This window comes from Wyeomyia smithii, chromosome 3, assembly GCF_029784165.1.
Source record: "Wyeomyia smithii strain HCP4-BCI-WySm-NY-G18 chromosome 3, ASM2978416v1, whole genome shotgun sequence".
NCBI classification, from domain to species: Eukaryota; Metazoa; Arthropoda; class Insecta; order Diptera; family Culicidae; genus Wyeomyia; species Wyeomyia smithii.
This window is the reverse complement of record NC_073696.1, coordinates 28,776,805-28,797,754: the sequence shown is the minus strand read 5'-3', so window position 1 is coordinate 28,797,754 and position 20,950 is coordinate 28,776,805. Positions and strand designations below refer to the sequence as shown.

The 20,950-nt window shown below is 39.6% G+C and overlaps 1 protein-coding gene across 8 annotated transcripts in view; it reads right to left on the bottom strand.

Annotated features, from left to right (window-relative positions):
• Positions 1-398: 398 nt before the first annotated feature.
• Positions 399-20,950, bottom strand: part of LOC129732921 (uncharacterized) — a 391,879-nt gene continuing 371,327 nt past the window's right edge. For all 8 annotated transcript variants that reach the window (XM_055694379.1, XM_055694375.1, XM_055694380.1 and 5 more), the window contains one exon: positions 399-3,637. In XM_055694379.1, coding sequence (XP_055550354.1) covers positions 3,519-3,637 — 119 coding nt within the window. In that variant the 3' untranslated portion in view covers positions 399-3,518. The remainder of the gene's footprint in view (positions 3,638-20,950) is intronic.

Genomic DNA, 20,950 nt, shown 5'->3' with positions numbered 1-20,950 from the left:
CTAGGACACACTGAGGGCGCACTTGTTTTCGCTGCTGCTGCGGCTCGACTGCGAATGGGTTTCGTTTGCATATTATGTAAAGCACCCGCGCTACAGTTCATTAAATCCGTACTGATTGAAATAATTGCAATAATCTGATTACTCGGGCAGGTGCAATAATAAGTGCTTCCGGGAATGCATTGGACGGTATCGAAAAAAAAACATTTATTAAGCTTTACATGGTTGATCCTCTTTAGCGGAAAATCACGGTTTTTAGCAAGTTGATGTGTGCTGTACAATTCAGTTACGACATTTTTAATCCGAAACTTTTAACTATGTCTCAAACTGAAGCGATTGTTTATTTTATTGTTGACAGCAACAATAAGGGTAGGATTTCGGTAAGAGCAGATACAAAATGATTTTTTAACAATTCAGTTTTTATTGGTTCATTCTTTAGTAATATAATTGTTTCAAATATCATAGTTGATTTTTCTTGCATTTGATTTTATTTTTTTGTTGTGTTTCGTGAATGTGTTTTTTGCTCTCTGACATCGTCGCTTTCTCTCAGTTTGTTGAAATGTTCTGACTTTTAACATTAGTTTAAATTTCTTCTCTTGGAATATACGGGAATACTTTGTGTGTGTGACTGTGTAGCGTATAATTTAAATTTGCGCTCGGCGTTAATTCCAATGTGCGGTTTATAAAAGTATTCACAAAGGTAGTTGCTTTTAAAAAATGTAATAATTGAAACATTCTAACATCCATGATCAACTCGAATAGAAAATGCTACCATTTAGTTACACAGTATAAAGATTCTTTTTTTTTTGTTTCATTAATTAGGTGTTGTCGGTGTTGTAGCAGTGTAAATCAGTATTTTTTTCTTTCAGTGTGAGTATGTGATTTTGTAAACAATTGGTCCTCGAAATAAGAGCCATTTTCTTTCGCTACGAGAAAAATAGTTTGACTATCAGTTTGCTATTACTCAATACACTTTCGTATAAAACTAAACCAAGTTTGGTGTTGTTATCGATTTTTTTTCAGTTTCGATAAACGCTACATTTCATCGCAATAAAATTTTCAGAATTATTCCTAACATGAAAATAATCATTTACATATTACGACATCTTCGATAATCATTAAAATATCGCTCTCTCAACGATGGTTTGTTTTTTTTTTATGTAAGGTTCATTTTCTCTTCTGCAATATATTCTGAACGATTCATCTATATAATATAGGTTCATATATTCTTTCATCTAGTTCTAGTTACCATATGCTTCTAACGATCGAAAAACCTAAGGAGAGAATATTTCTTCATCTTTAATAGTTATTTCAAATCTCTCGCTTAAATTGACAATTAGGACATCTATATCACAGTTATCACTAAAAGTAAATTGGTTTTGTTCCTTCTTTCCTTTTTATTTTTATAGTTAGGTAATTGGCTCTGAATGACCCTCCGCTGTGTGCCGGGTGTCTGTGTGAGTATGTCCTTTCTTTTCCGTTCACTAACACAACGAACGCAAACTTAGACCGGATCGCATGCGACAAATAAGACTTTAATGTACTACACTATTTAACAAGCGTCCTCTACTACTTAGTACATTGCACGAGACGTTCTTTGGTGATGTTGTTTGTTGATACAAGTTCGAATGCTAAATGCTAAACGCTACCTTTTTTTTGCTTAGTTAGTTGATTTTTTTTTCTTTTTGATCTTACGTGATGAGTGCTTTTGACGAGTTGTGCTCCATACTGAGTGATGCATTATTTTTATTTCTCTGTTATCTTATACGTGTTTCAATGATAGTGGCTTTGCGGATTAGTCGATCGAATTTGATTTGTAGCTTATACATATTTGATAATCGCTCTGCATTATAGAACACATGTAAAAATCTATAATTCCTCTTTTATTGAACTGTCGTATCGTTTACATTATCATCTCATTTGCAGTTTATTTTCTTTGATTTTTTTTTGTTTCTTTCAATACGTATAATATTATTGCTTTTGTACATAATATTATTATCCTTTATTAAATGATGTTTTGTAGTGTGCTGAACCTCATGTTAAATGAGTTTTTCTTGTTTCTCGCGTTTTATTTTTGAAGTATGGGAAGAGAAGTGCAAAACACTGTGTTTGAGTAAAATAGTTTGATTACCGTTAAAATTAATTGGGCCTTTTTTAGCCAGAAAGATAACAAAATCTGTAATAATGAAAAAGGCCGCCGACTCCAACGACGAGTCGGTGACTGCATTGGATGTTGAACAGCTTTGGGTCTGCGATGTTTTATTATTAAATGCAAACCAAAGCAGAATTCGATTATCCATATATTTTTTTTCATGGCTACTACTGAGCTGTCTATAACGGCCAAACTTGAAGTGCATAACAAGCCACCATCGGCAGCCAACTCAACGTCCATTCAATCGTGATTTGATTCACTTAATGTGAATTGAAGAAAACATGGAAGCAAGTGGCATTACGAGACAAAGTTTTATCCCAAACTAAATTTGCTACCCACAGACTGTATGTCACTCGATACCTCCCCCACCTCCCTGTTAACTCCTAGCCAAGTACAAGTACGAACAAGCCACGCCGAATGATTCAATTAGACGATAACATCTATCTTTGGTGAAGTTGTCAGCACCCACCTCGTGCTTTGAGCCCGAGCTCGAACTCGAGACGACACTTGCATTCAATCCCTACTCTTAGCACAGCCAATATGTACTTTTCGCGGTCGACCGCTTTTAATTGATGTTACGATTAGTTTTGGCTAGCAAACTCCACCCCACCCGTATGGTTTGCTATCTGTTAAACGTTCGATGGCTCAGCACAAGGTGGGCGGACTTAGTGTAAAGTGGTCGCCGTGTAGACCGATGCATGGTGTTGGATCGTATGGACGCTAAAACGCCGGATTTTAACAGCATAACAGCACCAAACTTTGGCCCATTTTATACGACGCCTTTGCTGATGCAGTTTCAGTGTTCTTCTTCACTTCACCTATGTGCTCGGAATCTCTGGGGGTGGTTCTACTAACGACTAAAGTTAAAATCAATAGAGCTATTCGCACATTTCCTCTTGCTGTAAAGTTTCGTTGGGATTAGGGTTTTTTTTTCTCTCACGGTACAGTGCATTACAGTGTAGCGTGAAATGCGGTTATTTCAAACTCTTCCAAACGGTTAATCGCGGCATTGGGGGAAATAAAATTAGCACATATCCCACTGCCATATTTGCTAATTACTGTAATCCAACCAACCAGGTGCCCATTTCGAGCTCAATTGACTCCAATCCGGTTCGATATTTTATCCCGCGCTGGGGAAAATATAGCATCCTCCTGTAAAAACTTATCTGTCGCTAGTGGGGTTCTGGTGGTTTCAAAGCCAATCATCTACGGCCTGTCTGTCGTCAGTGGATATTAATAGTTTGTCGTGATTTTTTTTAGCAAGGTATCCATACTGGAAAACGTTGGTGACCGAAAGTCTGCTGCTGCTGCCATGGAAGTTAGGAAGGGTTCGTGTTCGGTGGATCTAGGCTGCGATGCACTTCCATATTCATAGGTAGTTTGGCCTCGAAACACAACACAGCAGACCCATGTTTTTGTAGAGTGAACCCCGGCGACGCTTCGCTGGCCACGGTCCGTTGATTTCGGTCGTCAGGGCGATGGTGCGCTCTGTGGGTGGCGGAAGGTGGAAGAGAAATAAGGTGAAAAGTGCATTAGACAACAAATGGGTTGTTTGTGGTATTGGTAATTGAGAATTTAGCATCGTGCGTTAAATGGTAATCTGCTCGATTTGTCCAATGGGAACCCAATCGGACAATAGAGGAGAGAGTAAACACGTGCTTGGGCGCTAATTAAAATATGTAACATTTGTTGACCCTTTACTCTGGCCTTGAATTGTTTTGATTATCTATCAGTTGGCATTTGAAAACATCATTAGAAAGCAATTTGACGCTAAAAAGTTATCAATATAATTATAGAAAAAAATACACTGAATAAATATTAAACGGGACACATACACTTATGGTTCTTACAATGTAAAAATTATCTTTTTACCGACCGGTTTCGGGTAAGCTATTACCCATCTACAAGGCGATTTCCGATGTTTGTGTCCCGTTTAATATTTATTCGTTAGTTCTTACGTTGCACCAAAATTTATAATTTAAAGTAAAATACACTGGAAGAAAAAATAGTAGGTATATAAAAATCTATCGATCTATCGATTAATTCGTTAAACTATTTTCCGTTCAAAGCAAACACTTATACTTAATAAATAAATTATTCATTATTAGGACTGTTTTTATAACTATTCTGAGCTCAGTTTGAAATCGTTTTCTGTTTTCTGTTTTGACCATTTCTGACTTGTAGAAAAGGTTTTCGATGTTCTAAGCTTAATGTCGGATCCTTTTCGAAAGGCCATTGAGAACGTTTTTCGCCAATTCGAGCTTGATTTGGGATTATTTTCCATTTTTTAAAAGTGTTTATGCTAATTGGCTTATTTTATCATTTTCCTGGTCTTCCGATTTTCTTTCTAGTTTCGAATGATTTCATTTTCTTTCTTTTCTGGCGTTAGAAAATGTTGTTTCCCTATTTAAGCTTGATTTCAGATATTTTTTTGTTATACTAAACAAAGGTTATAAAATCGGTCGAAAAACGCAAAATAGATCCGAAGACCAGAGGGCCGAATGTTATATACCATTCGACTCAGCTCGACGAGCTGAGCAATGTCTGTTCGTGTGTATGTGTGTATGTGTGTGTGTGTGTTGTCCGTATGTATGTGACGCAAAATACTAACGCACTTTTCTTATAGAACGCAATATCCGATTTTGTTGTTTTTATATGCAAATGAAAGCTACTGTGCTCCCCCAGAATGCTACCGAGTGGATTTTTGATTATAGGCTTAGATTTTGAGATATTGATCATAGAGTATTTTTTAACATAGGGTATTTAACTTTAAACACACAATGAATCTGTTGAGGGTCAAGTGTCGTATATCAATCGACTCAGTTCGTCTAAATGAACATTGCCTATATACATGTGTATGTGTGTATGTACGTTAGTATTTGTAAATATGTTTTTTTTTCCTCATCCATAATTTATTTGACACGGCACAAATACAATTTAATGTTTAACGGCGCCAATCATATCTGGTAGCCTACTTTCTAAAGTATCTTAATAACTAAAAGCAAATTTTTTATCCTCGCTGCCGACTACGAGCTGAAACTAAATCTAACTTAAAGCTAGAATGTTTTGCATTAAAAGCACTGATTTGTTGTTTAATGGTTTTCCATCGCCATAGGTAAGCAGCATATTGAATATGTTCCGCTGTTGGGCCAAGATATTACGGACTGGCATATTGGGTTGTCTCCCTCGGGACCTGAGAGTATCGTGCGGGTCTAGTTGCTGTTTCCGGATCCGGGGTCTTAACGTGTTCTTGTCGTTTGGTTGGATGTAGGCGGAAGGGAGTAGGATTAAACTGGGGCGTGGATGGATTTCAGGAAAACGTATATAAGGGACATGTAGGATAGGTCACGGCTCGCCAAGACATCACGAACAGGAACAGCCGGCTGCCTACTTTCGGCGTGCAGGGAAGCTATTAATTTAGACCTGGCGTCACGGTGTACAGGGCATGACCAAACCACATGCTCTATGTCGTGATAACCCTCACCACAGGCACAGATACCACTTTCCCCGAGCCCAACACGACGGAGATGCGCGTCAAATCTATAGTGATCGGACATAAGCCGGGACATCACGCAAATGAAATCTCGACCTACACCCAACCCCTTGAACCACGGGTTCGTCGATACTTTGGGGATTATGGAATGTAACCACCTTCCCAATTCCTCTCTGGTCCAAGCATTTTGCCAACTGATGATCGTATTCTGACGTACAAGTGCGAAAAATTCATTAAAAGCAATTGGTCTTTCATAAATATCACCGTTTGTTGCGCCCACCTTAGCCAAAGAGTCCGCTTTCTCATTGCCCGGTATCGAACAGTGAGAAGGGACCCACGCTAAGGTAATCTGAAATAATTTTTCGGATTAAGCACTCAGATGCTCCCGTATTTTCCCCAGGAAATACGGAGAGTGCTTAGCATCTTTCATCGATCGGAGAGCCTCAATGGAACTGAGACTGTCCGTAAAGATGAAATAAAGGTCCGTGGGCATTTTTTCGATAATCCCTAGGGTGTACTTAATTGCAGCCAATTCTGCGACGTAAACAGAAGCAGGATCATCGAGCTTATGGGAGACGGTTAAATTGTTATTGAAAATACCGAAGCCAGTGGACCCATCAAGAAGTGATCCGTCAGTGTAGAACATATTGTTGCAGTTGATGTTTCGAGATTTATTGGAAAAAATTTTGGGGATCTGCTGCACGCGTAAATGATCCGGGATTCCACGAGTTTCTTCTATCATGGATGTATCGAAAAACACAGTAGAATCAGAAGTATTTGATAAGTCGACACGATTTGGAATATTCGAAGAAGGGTTAATATTATGGGACTTTGTTTGAAATACAATGTCATAAAACGGGTTTGAGAATTAAGTTCGATTAACCTTTCAAAATTTTCAATCACAGGACGGTTCAAGACCAGAAGCGGTTTTTCAATGGTAGTACTCCAGCTAAGACCTCCAAACTCATCGTATGGGTCGACTGCATGCAACCTAAGGCGATACGCAAACAACGATATTGTATTCGCTCCAGTTTGATCAAATGTGTGTTTGCTGCGGAGCGGAAGCAGAAACACCCGTATTCAATAACAGACAATATCGTTGTTTGGTAAAGCCTTATAAGGTCTCCTGGATGGGCTCCCCACCATTGTCCGGTTATTGTACGAAGAAAATTCACTCTTTGTTGACATTTTTTCATCAGATACCTCACGTGACAACCCCAGGTGCCTTTAGAGTCGAACCAGATACCAAGATATTTGTGTACCAAAACCTGAGAAATCGTTTTACCCATTAATTGTGTTTGAAGCTGAGCAGGTTCATGCTTCCTAGAAAAAACTACTATCTCAGTCTTCTCCGGAGAGAATTCGATACCTAGCTGTAAAGCCCAAGCAGACAAATTGTCCAAGGTATCTTGCAATGGTCCTTGCAAATCGGCAGCTTTGGCTCCTGTAACAGAGATTACACTGTCGTCTGCAAGTTGTCTTATCGTGCATGAATTTGCCAGACATTCGTCGATGTCATTTACATAAAAGTTGTAAAGAAGGGGGCTTAAACATGAGCCCTGGGGAAGACCCATGTAGCTAATGCGAAAAGTTGCCAAATCGCCGTGCGTAAAATGCATGTGCTTTTCGGACAACAAATTGTGCAAAAAAATGTTCAAAATTGGAGAAAATCCTTGTCGGTGAAGTTTGCCCGAAAGAATGTCAATAGAAACGGAATCAAAAGCCCCCTTAATGTCCAAGAACGCAGACGCCAGCTGAATATCTGTTGAAAGCAACGCAAAACAATCATTCGTCCCTTTGGCACGGCGGAAGCCAAATTGAGTATCTGATAGCAGACCCTTTGATTCGACTCAGTGGTCTAAGCGACGGAGTATCATTTTCTCCATCAATTTCCGGATACAGGATAGCATTGCAATCGGCCTAAAGGAGTTGTGATCAGAAGCTGGTTTCCCTGGTTTTGGGATTGCGATCACCTTTACTTGCCTCCAATCCTGCGGTACAATGTTTTGCTCCAGGAACTTATTGAACAAGTTCAACAAGCGCCTCTTGGCATTGCCTGGTAGATTCTTCAACAAGCTGAATTTGATTCTATCTAACCCAGGCGCGTTATTGTTGCAGGACAGGAGGGCAACTGAAAATTCTGCCATCGTAAAAGGTGATTCAATCGCGTCGTGGCCCGGAGACGCATCGCGAACAATGTTTTGCTCAGGAACAGAGTCCGGACATACTTTCCTGGCAAAATCAAATATCCACCTACTTGAAGACTCCTCGCTTTCGTTGACCGTTACGCGATTCCGCATTCTTCGGGCTGTGTTCCAAAGAGTGCTCATCGATGTCTCCCTCGACGTCTCGTTCACGAACCGACGCCAATATCCGCGTTTCTTTGCTTTAGCCAAGCTTTTAAGCTTGGTATCAAGCTTCGAATACCGTAAATAGTCGCCAGGTATACCTCCCTTCTGGTAGGCCAAAAACGAGTCGGATCCTTGCGTGTAGACATCGGAGAACTCTTGGTCCCACCACGGAGTGGGAGGCCGTATTTGTAAATATGTTGTTTATATTTGTAGTATATCAAAATCGAACAAAAAAAAAAACCAAAAAAAAAATCCCACCTTTCACAGAATGCATTATTCGATTTAAGTGTTTACAAGTGCAAATCAAAGCTCCAAACCCTTTTGAAAATCATACTGAGAGAGTTTTTTATTGGTTGCTTGATTTCTAGAATATTTACCAAAGAATTTTTAAACATGGATTATTTTTCGAACTAAATTTCTATTTTTAACAACGGCTTTCACCCGTCAACACACAAGTTCATTAGGCAGACAGTATGTGCAGTAAGAAAGGGAAAAATAAGCGAACTGGAAATAGGATACAGATTTGGAAAAATAACAATCGAAAGTGTAATCGAGATGCGGTAAATTTTTTCAAATCGGTATCATATTTCCAGTTAGTTTATTTTTCGCTTTTCCTACTGCACATACCGTCTGCTTGATGGAGTATTCCACTTTCTGGATCATTTCTCTCGCTCTCTATCCTTTTTTTATATCACTATCTCTCTTTCTCTCGCACTTTCATTTTTTAGTATTATTTATTTCTCAAAAGAAACTAAGAGTAAAAGACATCTGTGCATAATTTTCATACTCTGTGTAGTTCGTTCTAACTGGTGAAAATAAATGAACCTTTTATTTTTAATATTTTTTACTAACAATATTTAATAGATTTCAGAGGAAACTGCAATGCTTATTTAAGTCCGGTTCCGGTTAGTTGATACACTTCGCTTTTGTATAATATAAATATTGTTTTCTAAATTTATTTTGAATTTATTTTCCTTCAGTGCAAACAGAGTATCCATGTTATTCTGATCCTCGTTTGGCAGCAAGTTTTATAAAGTTCTGAAAGTGTTTCAGATTTCACCATACAGCCTAGGTCTCCAACAAGAGTCCCCGAGTACACTTTGAACAGGCATATAACTGTTCTTAAGTCTTGCGAAAAACTTTAATTTTGAAAAAATGCATTTGAAATAGAATTAATTTTACAACCTTTAACAGCATTTGATGTGTACTGGGAATTGACATTCCAAAAGCAGTAATAGGAGTTTCAATGAAATCTTTTAGCACTTGATCCTTACAGATTTTATCAAATTTTTTGTTGATTTTTTGAAATAATCACACGTATGATTCAAGCAACATTTCTATGGTAACAAAGCATTTAACACGCTGTATAATTCTGATCTATAATTTCTTGAGAGCAAGTTTGTAGGACTTTGCTGCAATCCGTGGGATATATTCGATGCTAATCCATAATCTATAATCATTATGTTCTTTTCTGGGTCTCGCGATTTTTGAAAACGAAGCCGTTGTGCTATTGAGAATGTATGTGAGAACCTCATCGAGGTTTGATTCAGTGATGTTATTTGGTTCACCCTATGAAAAACTATCTTTTGATTTTAATTTTAAACGATTTATGGTAACTGGCATAACAAATTTATATGTAGTAATAGTTAGTATAACGAAGGTTTCTGCACTGCTAGGTGGTGGAACGTTCCAATTCTATAATATTTCACATCGATCAATTTCATAACCAAAAAGAACAAAAACCAAAACAAACACCATGTTGCCGAATATGTTGGTTACACGATGTTTGACAGATAGATCCCCCCTGTTAATTACGGACCAGAACAATCGGCTGGGACTCAGGTAACGAAAACAGACTAACGATTGGGTACTAGGGTGTCCCGAAAAAATCAATGTTGAAAAAGTCAAGGTGCTCAGCCCTAAATTGATAGATTTATAGCATATTTATAGCATTTCTGTAAAACATTTTGACTTTCTAAAAAAATGGCTTTCAGGTTGCCCAAACGTGATTTATAAAAATAAATTACTTTTTCAAGCTACAAAACCACTCTTTTGCACTTTTTTCAATTCTGTTCGATTCCTAAATTTTCCCATATACTTTTTTTATTTTTGTGGGGTAGGAAAAATTAAGGAATCGAACAGATTAGAAAAAAATGTGCAAAAGAGTGGTTTTGTAGCTTGAAAAAGTAATTTTTTTATAAATCACGCTTGGGCAACCTGAACACATTTTTTTAGAAAGTCGAAATTTTCTACAAAATGCTTTAAATAGCAATATCTTTCAATTTAGGGCTGAGCACCTTGACTTTTTCAACATAGATTTTTTGGGACACCCTAATAGGTACTTGAAAAATGTACACTCTGAAAAAAATTCACGTAAAATTTACCGGGACAAGTGGCTGATTCTCGTCCACCTTATTTTCACGTAACTTTTGCCGATTTCTCGAAAGCCGTTCATGTGTTAGTGGGTTAGTGTCAACTTCAGTGTCAATCGTCTACGTGTTGGTCAGGTAATTATAACCTGATTTCCACGTACCTTTTCACGTGATATTTCGGTGAAACCATAAGCAGAACGCATAAACCCCACATGATTTTCACGTACTTTTTACGTGTTATTCAGATGGAAACTACGTAAATTTTAAGTAAATAGACTAAACAGCGCATATAAAAAATTTAATTTATTTTCAAATAATAAAAAAAATAATTACTTGTTTAAAATCGGGATTCCAACCGGAAAAAACAGGAATGACAGGAAAGATGTCGACCGTTTAACCGGCAGGAGGTGTTCCGCTCGAAAATGATCGTTGACGATTCCAGTCGTCCGGAAAGAATTCACCAACTGAAAATTTGAAAAATGTATATGTTTCCTCTGTTAATCTAAATATTATTCTGGCTACTTACATTGCGTGTTTTTAAATATAAAATTAGCTGAAACAGCTTTGGAGTTTTTTGGACGCCATATTGACTTTTTTTGCACACCAAAAATTCACGTAAATTCCGTTGTCGGACACGTCACACCACAGTCGCACTAACACTAACAAAGTCAAAACACACAAATACCAACGCGCTCAAAATATTTACATTATAATTTGACCGATTTACGTGAATTGACAGTGAATCGTACTTGAAATTTAGGTGAAAGTTACTAGTGTCACGTAAAATGGCAGATTTTCTGAAGGTCAGTCACTTACATGATTTTTCAGGTGGATTTTACGTGCCTATTTTTTAGAATGTAACTGCCGATCTCTCGAGATGCAGTAGCGGGTGATGGCCGATCAGCCCTAGAATGCTTTTCAATTGAAAGCGGAGATTATCACCATCACTCTCACGTGACGATTCTCAATTAAAAATGACAATGAGCGCTGACGGAGACAGGAGGAGGCCTCCATACAGTACTTCACCCATATATAGGAAAGAGGAAGGAAATATTCATCGGAACTTGCGTGACGTATTTATTGGATGCCATTGCTGTTCTAACTACGGCTTGCGCTATTAGAAAACTATCATCAAACGACGCGATGCGGTGCTAATTTCAATTGAAACGCTGAAGGAAAGGAAATAGTCTCTCTCTCTCCGTCACTCTCTGCGTCAATTGAAATAGTCATAAGCTTCATTTAAAATGATCTGACGAACAACAGACGGAAAAGAGAGAAAGAAGTGGTTCGATGACAGTAGCCAAAAAAAAAAATTAAAGAGGTTTTTTTATAAGACACGACCGCAGAATTAACGTAGAATACGACAGCTTGTCTTATGTCAATGTATTTCCTGGAATAGGTTTGGGAATACACTCAATTGGGGTTAATTTATTTAATGGTCTCTTTGCTCCACATGACGTTTACCTCTATAGCCGGCACCGGTAACGACAATGAACAGCTTTGTGCAGCTATGCGGTTTCACTTGCTGCCGTATCCAAAACAAGAATGAAATATTTTAATTTAGGCAGTGGCTACGAAGAGGCTATAGACGAGGGCAAATAGTGCATTACCCGTCTATAGTATAACAGTTCAAATAACAATTTTCTGCATTTTACGATAGTGTAGATAATTTTATAACTGATTGTTGCAAATAGTAAGACTTGAGTAACAAATTATGTGATTCAGGCTTACTAGCTCAAAATTTTTTCAGATAAGCTTTGAGGCTTAGCTGAAGTCAAAGAAGGTTAATTGCGTTTGTCAATGTCACTTATTGACAACTGAATAATGTTTTTCAACATGTCAATTTTTTTATTTTAGTCTTAATGATTTACAGTGATAATTAAATTCAACATGATTCATTTGCAATTATTATTGAAAACTTTAATCGCTATGTTACTAGCCACACATGCTATATAGCAAGCCACACACGCTACAAACATGCACAGACTCACTATAGACATGCAAACGCTATATAGCTAGCCACGTACGCTATATAGCAAGCCACAGACGCTATAAGCATGCACACACGCACTACAGACATGCATACACGCTATGAACATACACACACGCTATACGGCTAGCCAGCCACGCTAGCCACATACGCTATATATCAAGTCACACACGCTATATAGCAAAGCAAACACGCTATACAGTATGCCGCACCTGCTCTACAGCAAACCACACACCTTATATAGCTAGCGACACACGCTACTCTCAAACCATCTGGCGGTGCGAGTCTCTTTCAGTTTCGGGTTGTATTCACCCAACGACATATGAATTGGATTACCGCTGGTTGGGTCCAACTCAGATCGAAGGAAAGCCGAACTGAAAGAGGTAGGAACTGCAGCTAACCAGTACCACCGTCGCTGTTTTCCGCTGCTGCTCCACGCCACCTTTGCCCACTGCACTGCCATCGCTGCTTCTGTCCGGTACTGCTGCCCGCTGCTAGTAAACTGATTTGCTTCACTTTTTTTTTTAACTCTAAGTATAAATATTTTCATATTTTTATATGGTTACATATGGTTTACACAATAATTGTTGAGCCTTTCTAGGCTCTGCATCTTTGTTCTGAGGTTTGCTGGTTACTTATTTCTATAGATTTACATTATTTGTGTAGGATTTTACAGTTCTTCCTTTATAGGACTTGTTTTTAATTGAAAATTAATTTTTATAACCTACTTAACTACGAATAACTAACTTAAAATTAACTTAAAACTAAGGTACCAGCTCACGAATGATCTGGTGAGGTGACCTGGCGCAGGACTCTCTGAACCTAGTCAACGATGTTGTTCTCCGTTCTTCCAGCACCTGAAGACCAGCCAGGTGATGGATCTCAGAGTTTCGTGTCCTCGGAGGGGTGTTTAGTATCATACGTAATATTTTATTCTGAACAATCGAAGTTTAAGATGGTGGGTTTTAGCGCAGTTCTCCCAGACAGGTAAAGCGTACTCTATGACCGGTAAAATTATTTGCTTGTGAACGGCAAGCTTGTTAGTGAGGGAAAGAGTGGATTTCCTCTAAATGAGAGGATAGAGGGATTTGGTCAGTATGTTGTACTTGTTTACAGTTTTCTCTACGTGTGAACGAAATAGAAGTTTTTGGTCCAGGGAGAGACCAAGATAGACAACCTCACTCAACCATTCGCTGGGAGTGTTATTGAGATGAATTCTCACATTGGCAGGTGGAACAAGTCTAGTTGATTTTGAATGCGGGAATATAATAGCTTGGGTCTTAGCTGCATTGATGCAGATCTTCCAGCTGTTGAAATAGTCGGACAAAACATCCAGACCCTCTTGTAATCTACGCGTCAAAGCTCTAATCACTCGACCTTTGTAGATAATGGCAGTGTCGTCGGCAAACATAGACAGGATGCCAGCACCCGGAAGGGGAGGAGCATCTGAGGTAAATATGTTGAACAGGATGGGACCAAGAAGGCTTCCCTGTGGGACCCCTGCATTTACGTTTAACGAATCAGAGGGAATGTTGTTGTGGAAGACCTGGAATGATCTATTCGACAGTTAATTCCTGATGATCTTCAAGAGGAAGATCGGGAAGTTGAATCGCTGCAGCTTAAACACCAGGCCATCATGCCAGACATTATCGAACGCTTTTTCGATGTCCAACAATGCCATAGCAGATGTTTTACTAACGGACTTGTTCCGCCTTAGGATCTGAGTAACTCTAGTCAGTTGGTGAACGGTGGAGTGACCTTGTCTAAGCCCGAATTGTTCTGGGAGGAAGATGTTATTCTGGTTTACGAATTCTAGTAAGCGACTAAGAATCAATTTTTCGAACAACTTCGAGATGCACGATAATAGGCTGATGGGACGATAGTTTTTAGCGTTGGTAGGGTCCTTACCAGGTTTGTGGATGGGGATCACTTTAGCTATCTTCCAGCGAGACGGAAAATAGCTGAGCTCCAGACACTTATTCGCTGCCAGGTGTTCGAAAAATTCTCGACTCAAGTTTTTCAGCTCAAGGTTGAGGACCTCATCGACGCCGGCAGCCTTCATGTTCTTGGTGCGCTTGATGGCATCTAACACCTCATCAGCAGATGTTTTAGATTCATCGGGAAGGACTGAGGGAAGATCGGCGACTCTAGTTATTACTTCCTGGACGGCATGCTCGTGCGGGCTAACCATAGCATGACCTAAATTGTGAGAGTTGACAAAATGCTGACCAAGTGCATTGGTTTTTTCAGATGCTGTTAGAAGGAAGTGACCGGGGATTGGTGTTGGGGGTGATAGAGGGGGAATAGGTCTCGGTTTGGTTTTCAAAATTTTGGTAAGTCTCCAAAACGGCTTTCCACGCACTGGGAGGGAGCGAAGATGTTGAGAAAAATGTTTGTTTCTTAAATCCACCAACCTGGCTTTGATGATTTTGTTGAGACGATTGATATTGGTCTTCAGGTGGAGCAGGCCAGAGCGCTGGTACTGTCGTCTTATAGTGTTACGGAATTGGATGTATCGTTTGGTTGTGTTGTCTAGGTTCAGAGAGTTACTCACCAGACTGGAAGCCGGCACATGTAGATCCCGAGCCTGGGATAACGCCTCATCGATGGACTAAAGACACTGGTCGATGTTTTCTGAAAACTCAAGCTGGACGCTGTAGTCTATTGCGTTGTCCACACATCGCTGGAACCGCGCCCAATCGACTCGATGGTAGTTACGCCGAGAGACTTGGAATCGATTAGCAGAGGATTCAAATTCGACTACCACTGGGAAGTGGTCCGAGCTGAGTTTTTGGTGTACAACCGGGTTGGTAATGTTGCTCATATTGGAGATGAACAGGTCGATGGTTGCGTGTACTCCGGATCTGCTCAACCGGGTGGGAGCGGCCGGCCCTAGGATGTTGTAGTGGCCTACTTGTAGATCGTTGAAGAGGATCAGGCCGTTTTGGTTGCGTCGACTGTTGCCCCAGGCTTGGTGTTTTGCGTTGAGGTCACCCGAAATGATGAACTGTCCCTGCCTCCGAGTCAGTTTGATGATGTCGCTTCTAGGTTCATTGCCGACCCGTCCCGTACGTTGACTTGCTTGGGACAGTAGGCTGCGATGATGGTAATGGGACCGACTTCAGTGGTTACTTCCAATCCCACGGCCTCGATGACTTTGAGTTGGAAACTTTGTAGCAGATGACAGCTTATTTCACGCCGAAGAGTAACAGCAACACCTCCTCCAGAAGAATATGCTCGATCCAGCCGTACCAATCGGAAATCGGGTAGAAAGATGTTCATCTCAGGTTTGAGATGCGTCTCCGTGATGACTGCAATGTCTATTTTGTGTACGTTGAGGAAGTCAACAAGCTCGTAATTCTTGTTCCTGATGGAGCAAGCGTTCCAGTTAGCAATCTTGATGATTTCACGGTCCATTATTGGAAGCGATCATCACCGCAGACTACAGTTGTTCAGCTCTACTTTTGCAATTGCGAAAAGTGTTGATGCATTCCACGACCAGTGAAACGTATTGCTCCATGGTGAGCATGGGTTCGTTTTCAGTTGTGCCAGTTGCAGCTTGGGAGAAAGTCATCGCGGACGAGTTCCCTTGGAGACCTGGGAGTGAACGGCTACCGGATTTCGTTGCTTCAGCATACGTAGAGGCAGCTGTGACTGGTTTGGCGGTTGAATTCAGCGGTAGCGGGGCGAGCAATAGGGCGAGGTATGGGGTGCCGGGAGCCAATGGCAGGGAACTCCTTTGTGTTGTTTGGGGCACCTTTCGGCGACCTGGTTGATTGTTGGTGGAGGCCCGCTTACGAATCTCGATGAACTCTGCGCGTTTCGGGCACGTTCTACTGGTTGCTTTGTGGGCAGCCCCACAGTTGCCGCACACCGGATCGGCGGTCTCCATCAGCTGGCACGCATCGGGGGCGTGCGTTTGGCCACACTTGATGCAACGGTACGCCATATGACAATTTTTAGTCCCGTGTCCAAACAGCAGGCAGTTAGAGCATTGGGTGACGTCACGATGCACTGGTTTGTAGCGCTCCCAGGCTACGATGATGTGAAAAAGTGCTCGAATGGATTGCAGGTCCGCCAGGCACGTAGAATTTATCTCCAGGTTTACGAGATATAATTGATCACGGTACTTCCGAGTTTTGTTGTGCCGCGTCATCTTGTGGATCTGGATTGGTTTGAGTCCATTTGCCTTCAGTTCCTCCAACAGGGTGTCAAATTCCATGTCAGGAAGACCGCGGAGAACAACCCTGAGGGGTTTTTCTGTTCCGATGTCATGGGAGAAATATTCCACCTCGTGTTTCTGCAGTATCCCTTGCACCGCCTTGTAATGATTCAACGACGGAACCATCAGTTTGTATCCCTCAGTGCACATGCGGATGGTGCATTTCAGTCCTTTGTCGATATAAAACACAATTGCTGCACGTAGTCCTTCCGGGAAGCCTTTCACATAGAAAGGTGGGATTTTCTCCTTCTTCACTACTTCGGGATCCGTGGCGTTTTCCAGGTCAGCGAATCTGTTGTTGGCCAAAAGCTTTTTAGCCGCAGGATCAGGCGTATTGTCAGGCCGAGGCCTTTTCCCCGTACTGGAACTGGTTTTTCATTCACCGTAGCGTCGGTTTCCAACGCGAACACACAAACTTACGAACGAACGTACAAAACGAACGGAGCGAAAATAAACTACTGTACTGCTCAACAAGCTAGCAGAGAATCGATGTAATCAACTGATTTGCTTCAGGAGAAACAGTCTCTTATATAGCCCAAAGAGTGCATTCCCGGCTAACTAGGTACTCCATTGTGTCGTCCTTATTAAAGAAAGGCAGCAAGCGACCAATTAAAAGTCGACATTTGTGTTTCGAAAATGTTCAACAATTTTTAATACAGTGCTTTTTCGTTTTTATCACCACTCGCCAAATTCACGCTCGATTTTCTCACGGTTTTGTTTCGTTTTTATCACGCTTTTTTTAAAAAAGCTTTAAATTAACAATAATATACCTCTAGTTGCAGAAAAGGTATTCGAAACATTATTTTCACTTGTTCCTTGTGTCCTTGCATGTATATAGTTTTATGTAATCAGTTTACTTGATCAATTTTCTGAGGCAACCATGTGTCATATCTGTTACAAATAATTTATGCCATAGTTTTGAGAAAAATGAACCGTGTCATACGTATTTTATTGACTTTGAAGCAAAAATTACGTATTATTCGAGCAGTTGAGCAAAAAGATCTGTTAACAACTCAAATAGCTCTACAGGTTGGTTCTCATAGAGCGTGGATTTAAAAATTATAAAATCTAGCGGTTTCACAACTTCACAACAAGTATTAGACTCTGCTAGCTATGCTAAAGAATTTGCAGTACAAATCATATTGATATTGCATATATAAAAGCCATGAGGCAGTGCACGAAAATTCAATGGAGAAAAATATCATAAACTAACTTTTTCTTGTTTATTTATTTGTATCTTGAACTTTTATTCCATTCAACTATGAAAGTGCATCATTTTACTCAAAATATTATAAATGTCAATTGAATCCAACCCAAATAATTTTTTTTTCATTTCGCCAAATTCACGGTTTCACCAAATTCACGATAAAATTTATTTTGACCGTGATAAAATCGAAAAAGCACTGTAGTACAATAGTTCGAACAATCAGATTACAATTTTCTGCATTTGGACGGGTGCTTAAGTGATTTTCCAATCGATTGCTGCAAAAATGCCAGAAATCGGTTGGAAACTGACTGAGTTTAAATTGGACACTTTTCGTGACGCTCTCGATGTTTTCGGTATTGAAATTGGATCCTTGTATTGAAGTTGGGCAAGGTTGTTAATCGATAACTTATCGTAAACGCCGATAACGATACTGTCTGCTATCGTTATCAACGATGACGCTAACGTCTTTAGACATTATCGTCATTACCAAGGGCGATAGCTACTGGACGGTATCGAATCAATAACGACTGAAAAACGAACTCGCAGTTTGTTTTCGCTTTGGTTGCTGTCTTGGATAGCAACACAAACAAAGCTGCATTTGGTTCTATAGCAACGGATCGGCTCGTTGCATTGCCAAACTTATGGATTCGTTGCTACTCGAGAATTTTTCCTTCCTTGAGTTGTTATTTTCCAACAGTAAATAGCAGCGCTCGGTGCGGTTATTTTGTAACCAACAAAATCAAACTAGCTTTAGCAACCGAAATATAGGCACTAGTGCATTTGGTCTGATAGACGTTAGTGAGCTGATAACGTCAGTTATCGTCGATGACGTTAACGTTTGAAGACGCAATCGTCATCGTCGATAACGATAGCAGACGTTATCGGTATCGGCGATGATGATTATCGACGATAATCTATCGTATTAACAAGCCTGAAGTTGGGTCCCTGTATATGTTGCCGTAAGACGTATTCTACGTCAAAAAATACGAAAATTTTTTATGTTTCGATTTCCCAGTGTAGGGTCCCCCCTTAATTTGTGACCATTTTCTGGTTATACTTACACTGGATTTTAGAAGTGTTTTTTTTACTAATTTGTGTTGAACATGATCTCAAATGTTTGCCCTTCAGAAGGCATTCTGAGCACGGTTCTTATTTTTTGCCATTCTCTAGTTTTTGTTTTCGTTATTTTGTTATTCTTAGCTCAGTTTGGATACTTTTATGTTTTTTTTTTTTGTTTTTCTTCAACTTCAACTTATTACTGTTTTATAGTTTTTCGGCTTTTTCAAACTGAAAGAATTTGATATTTTAGCTCATTTTTTTCTCTTATTTCTGGTTGCCTTTAAAAGTTTTTATTGACATTCTATTTTTTTCCTCTACCTGGTTGAAAAAGCATTTCATTTCATTTTTTCCAGCATCGTTTGGCCTTTCGGGACTTTTTTTCTACTTTAGGAAGGAGGTTTTGAGATGCAATTTTCGCCTTTCTCTGGATTCTTTTTTCACGGTTTCCTAGCCATTGGCAAGGGGTGTATTCTAGGTTCAAATCGGAAATATTCTCTTTTTTGGTCTTTTATGTTCTTTAGCAGCGCGTTTTCGCTATTCGGAGCCAAGTTCCGGATTTTTTCCAACACTTTTTGTTTTTATATTTACTCACACTGGCTTTTAGAAACGCTTTTTGACTTTTTGAGCTCAATTTTCGAGAACTTTTTTGGGTTATGCCATTCCATTTGTTTTTATTTTGACAAAACCTTTCAATTATTATTGAATTAAAATAAAATAGAAAATATTAGGGTTACAATTTTTGACAACTTTTTTGACGTTGGACTAACGTCTATATCGAAGTTAGGCACCTGAATTTGAAAATCTAGTAATTCAAGCGGGGAAAACCAGGGAAAAGTGGTCAGGTTTTGAGCGCTTATATATCAGTCATTTCTTTTCAGAATTTCGAGGTTTTGGCATCAACCGATCAAAAATTCTTTCACGGTTGAATTTATGTAACAAAAAAAAACCTATTGTTCGAGATACACTATTGAAAAATTGATAAATCACATCGATTGTCTAAATCATACCGAGCAACCAATCACCACCTCTCTTCACAAGCACAGTCGACACTAACGGATACAATTGATCTGACTTTGTAAACAGTCTCACAGCTTTCAACCAATAACGAGCTCGCTTTCGGTAGCTGCAACAGGTGTTTCAACACCGTTTCAAAATGTTTCTTTTATCATTACCACTGAACAGATTCTAAACACCAATGGCTTGATTGATAGGGGAAATATTGCGCAAGATTGTCATATAATAATTTAAATATGTTTTCGATACTAAACTAGTTAAGTTAAGTTGGTGCAGCAGAACCAGAGCGGTGGTATCAGGCAGCAGCGGCGGAGGTAGTGGGAAGCTGCATTTCTTCATTCAGTTCGGTTCTCCTTCGATCTGAGTTGGACCCCACCAGCGGTAATCCAATTCAGATATCGTTGGATGAAAACAGCCAGAAACTGCACGAGCCAGCACCGCCACTAGGAAAGCTACCGCCATTAAGTGTGTGTGCAGTGTGCACATATAGCGTATGTGCATCTGTATTGCTATGACATTTGCGATGATAGGGATGGCGCTGTTGCGTGTGTATGGCTAGCTATAGCGTGTGTAAGACACTAGCATGTGTAGCATATTATGGCTATTGCGTGTATATCTTCAGCGTGTGTACGGATAGTTATAGCTTGTATGTGGATAGCTGCTGCGTGTGTAATGATTAGTTATAGCGTATGTATGGATAGTAATAGCACATGGTTGGATAGCTTATGCGTGTGTATAGATAGTTGTATCGGATGTATGGAAAGGAATAGCGTGTGTATGGATAGCTATAGCTACAGCGTGTGTATGAATAGTTTTAACGCGTGTTTAGATAGTTATAGCATGTGTGTGAATAACTATAGCGGGTGTTTATCGAAGATTATTATTGTCATTGAAAATATTAAAACGTCTTAACGAACACAGTTGTGAATTTGATTTTACAGCAGCGATTTTAACTTCTTCAGCCAGTCTTTATTCATCGATGAAAAATTACTACCTATGAATGTTCAACACTTATTTACTAGAAATTTGATTTAGATCAAAACGGGTTCTTTTGAGTATCATAAATTATTGGTAAAAAGAGTTGCAAGTTTTC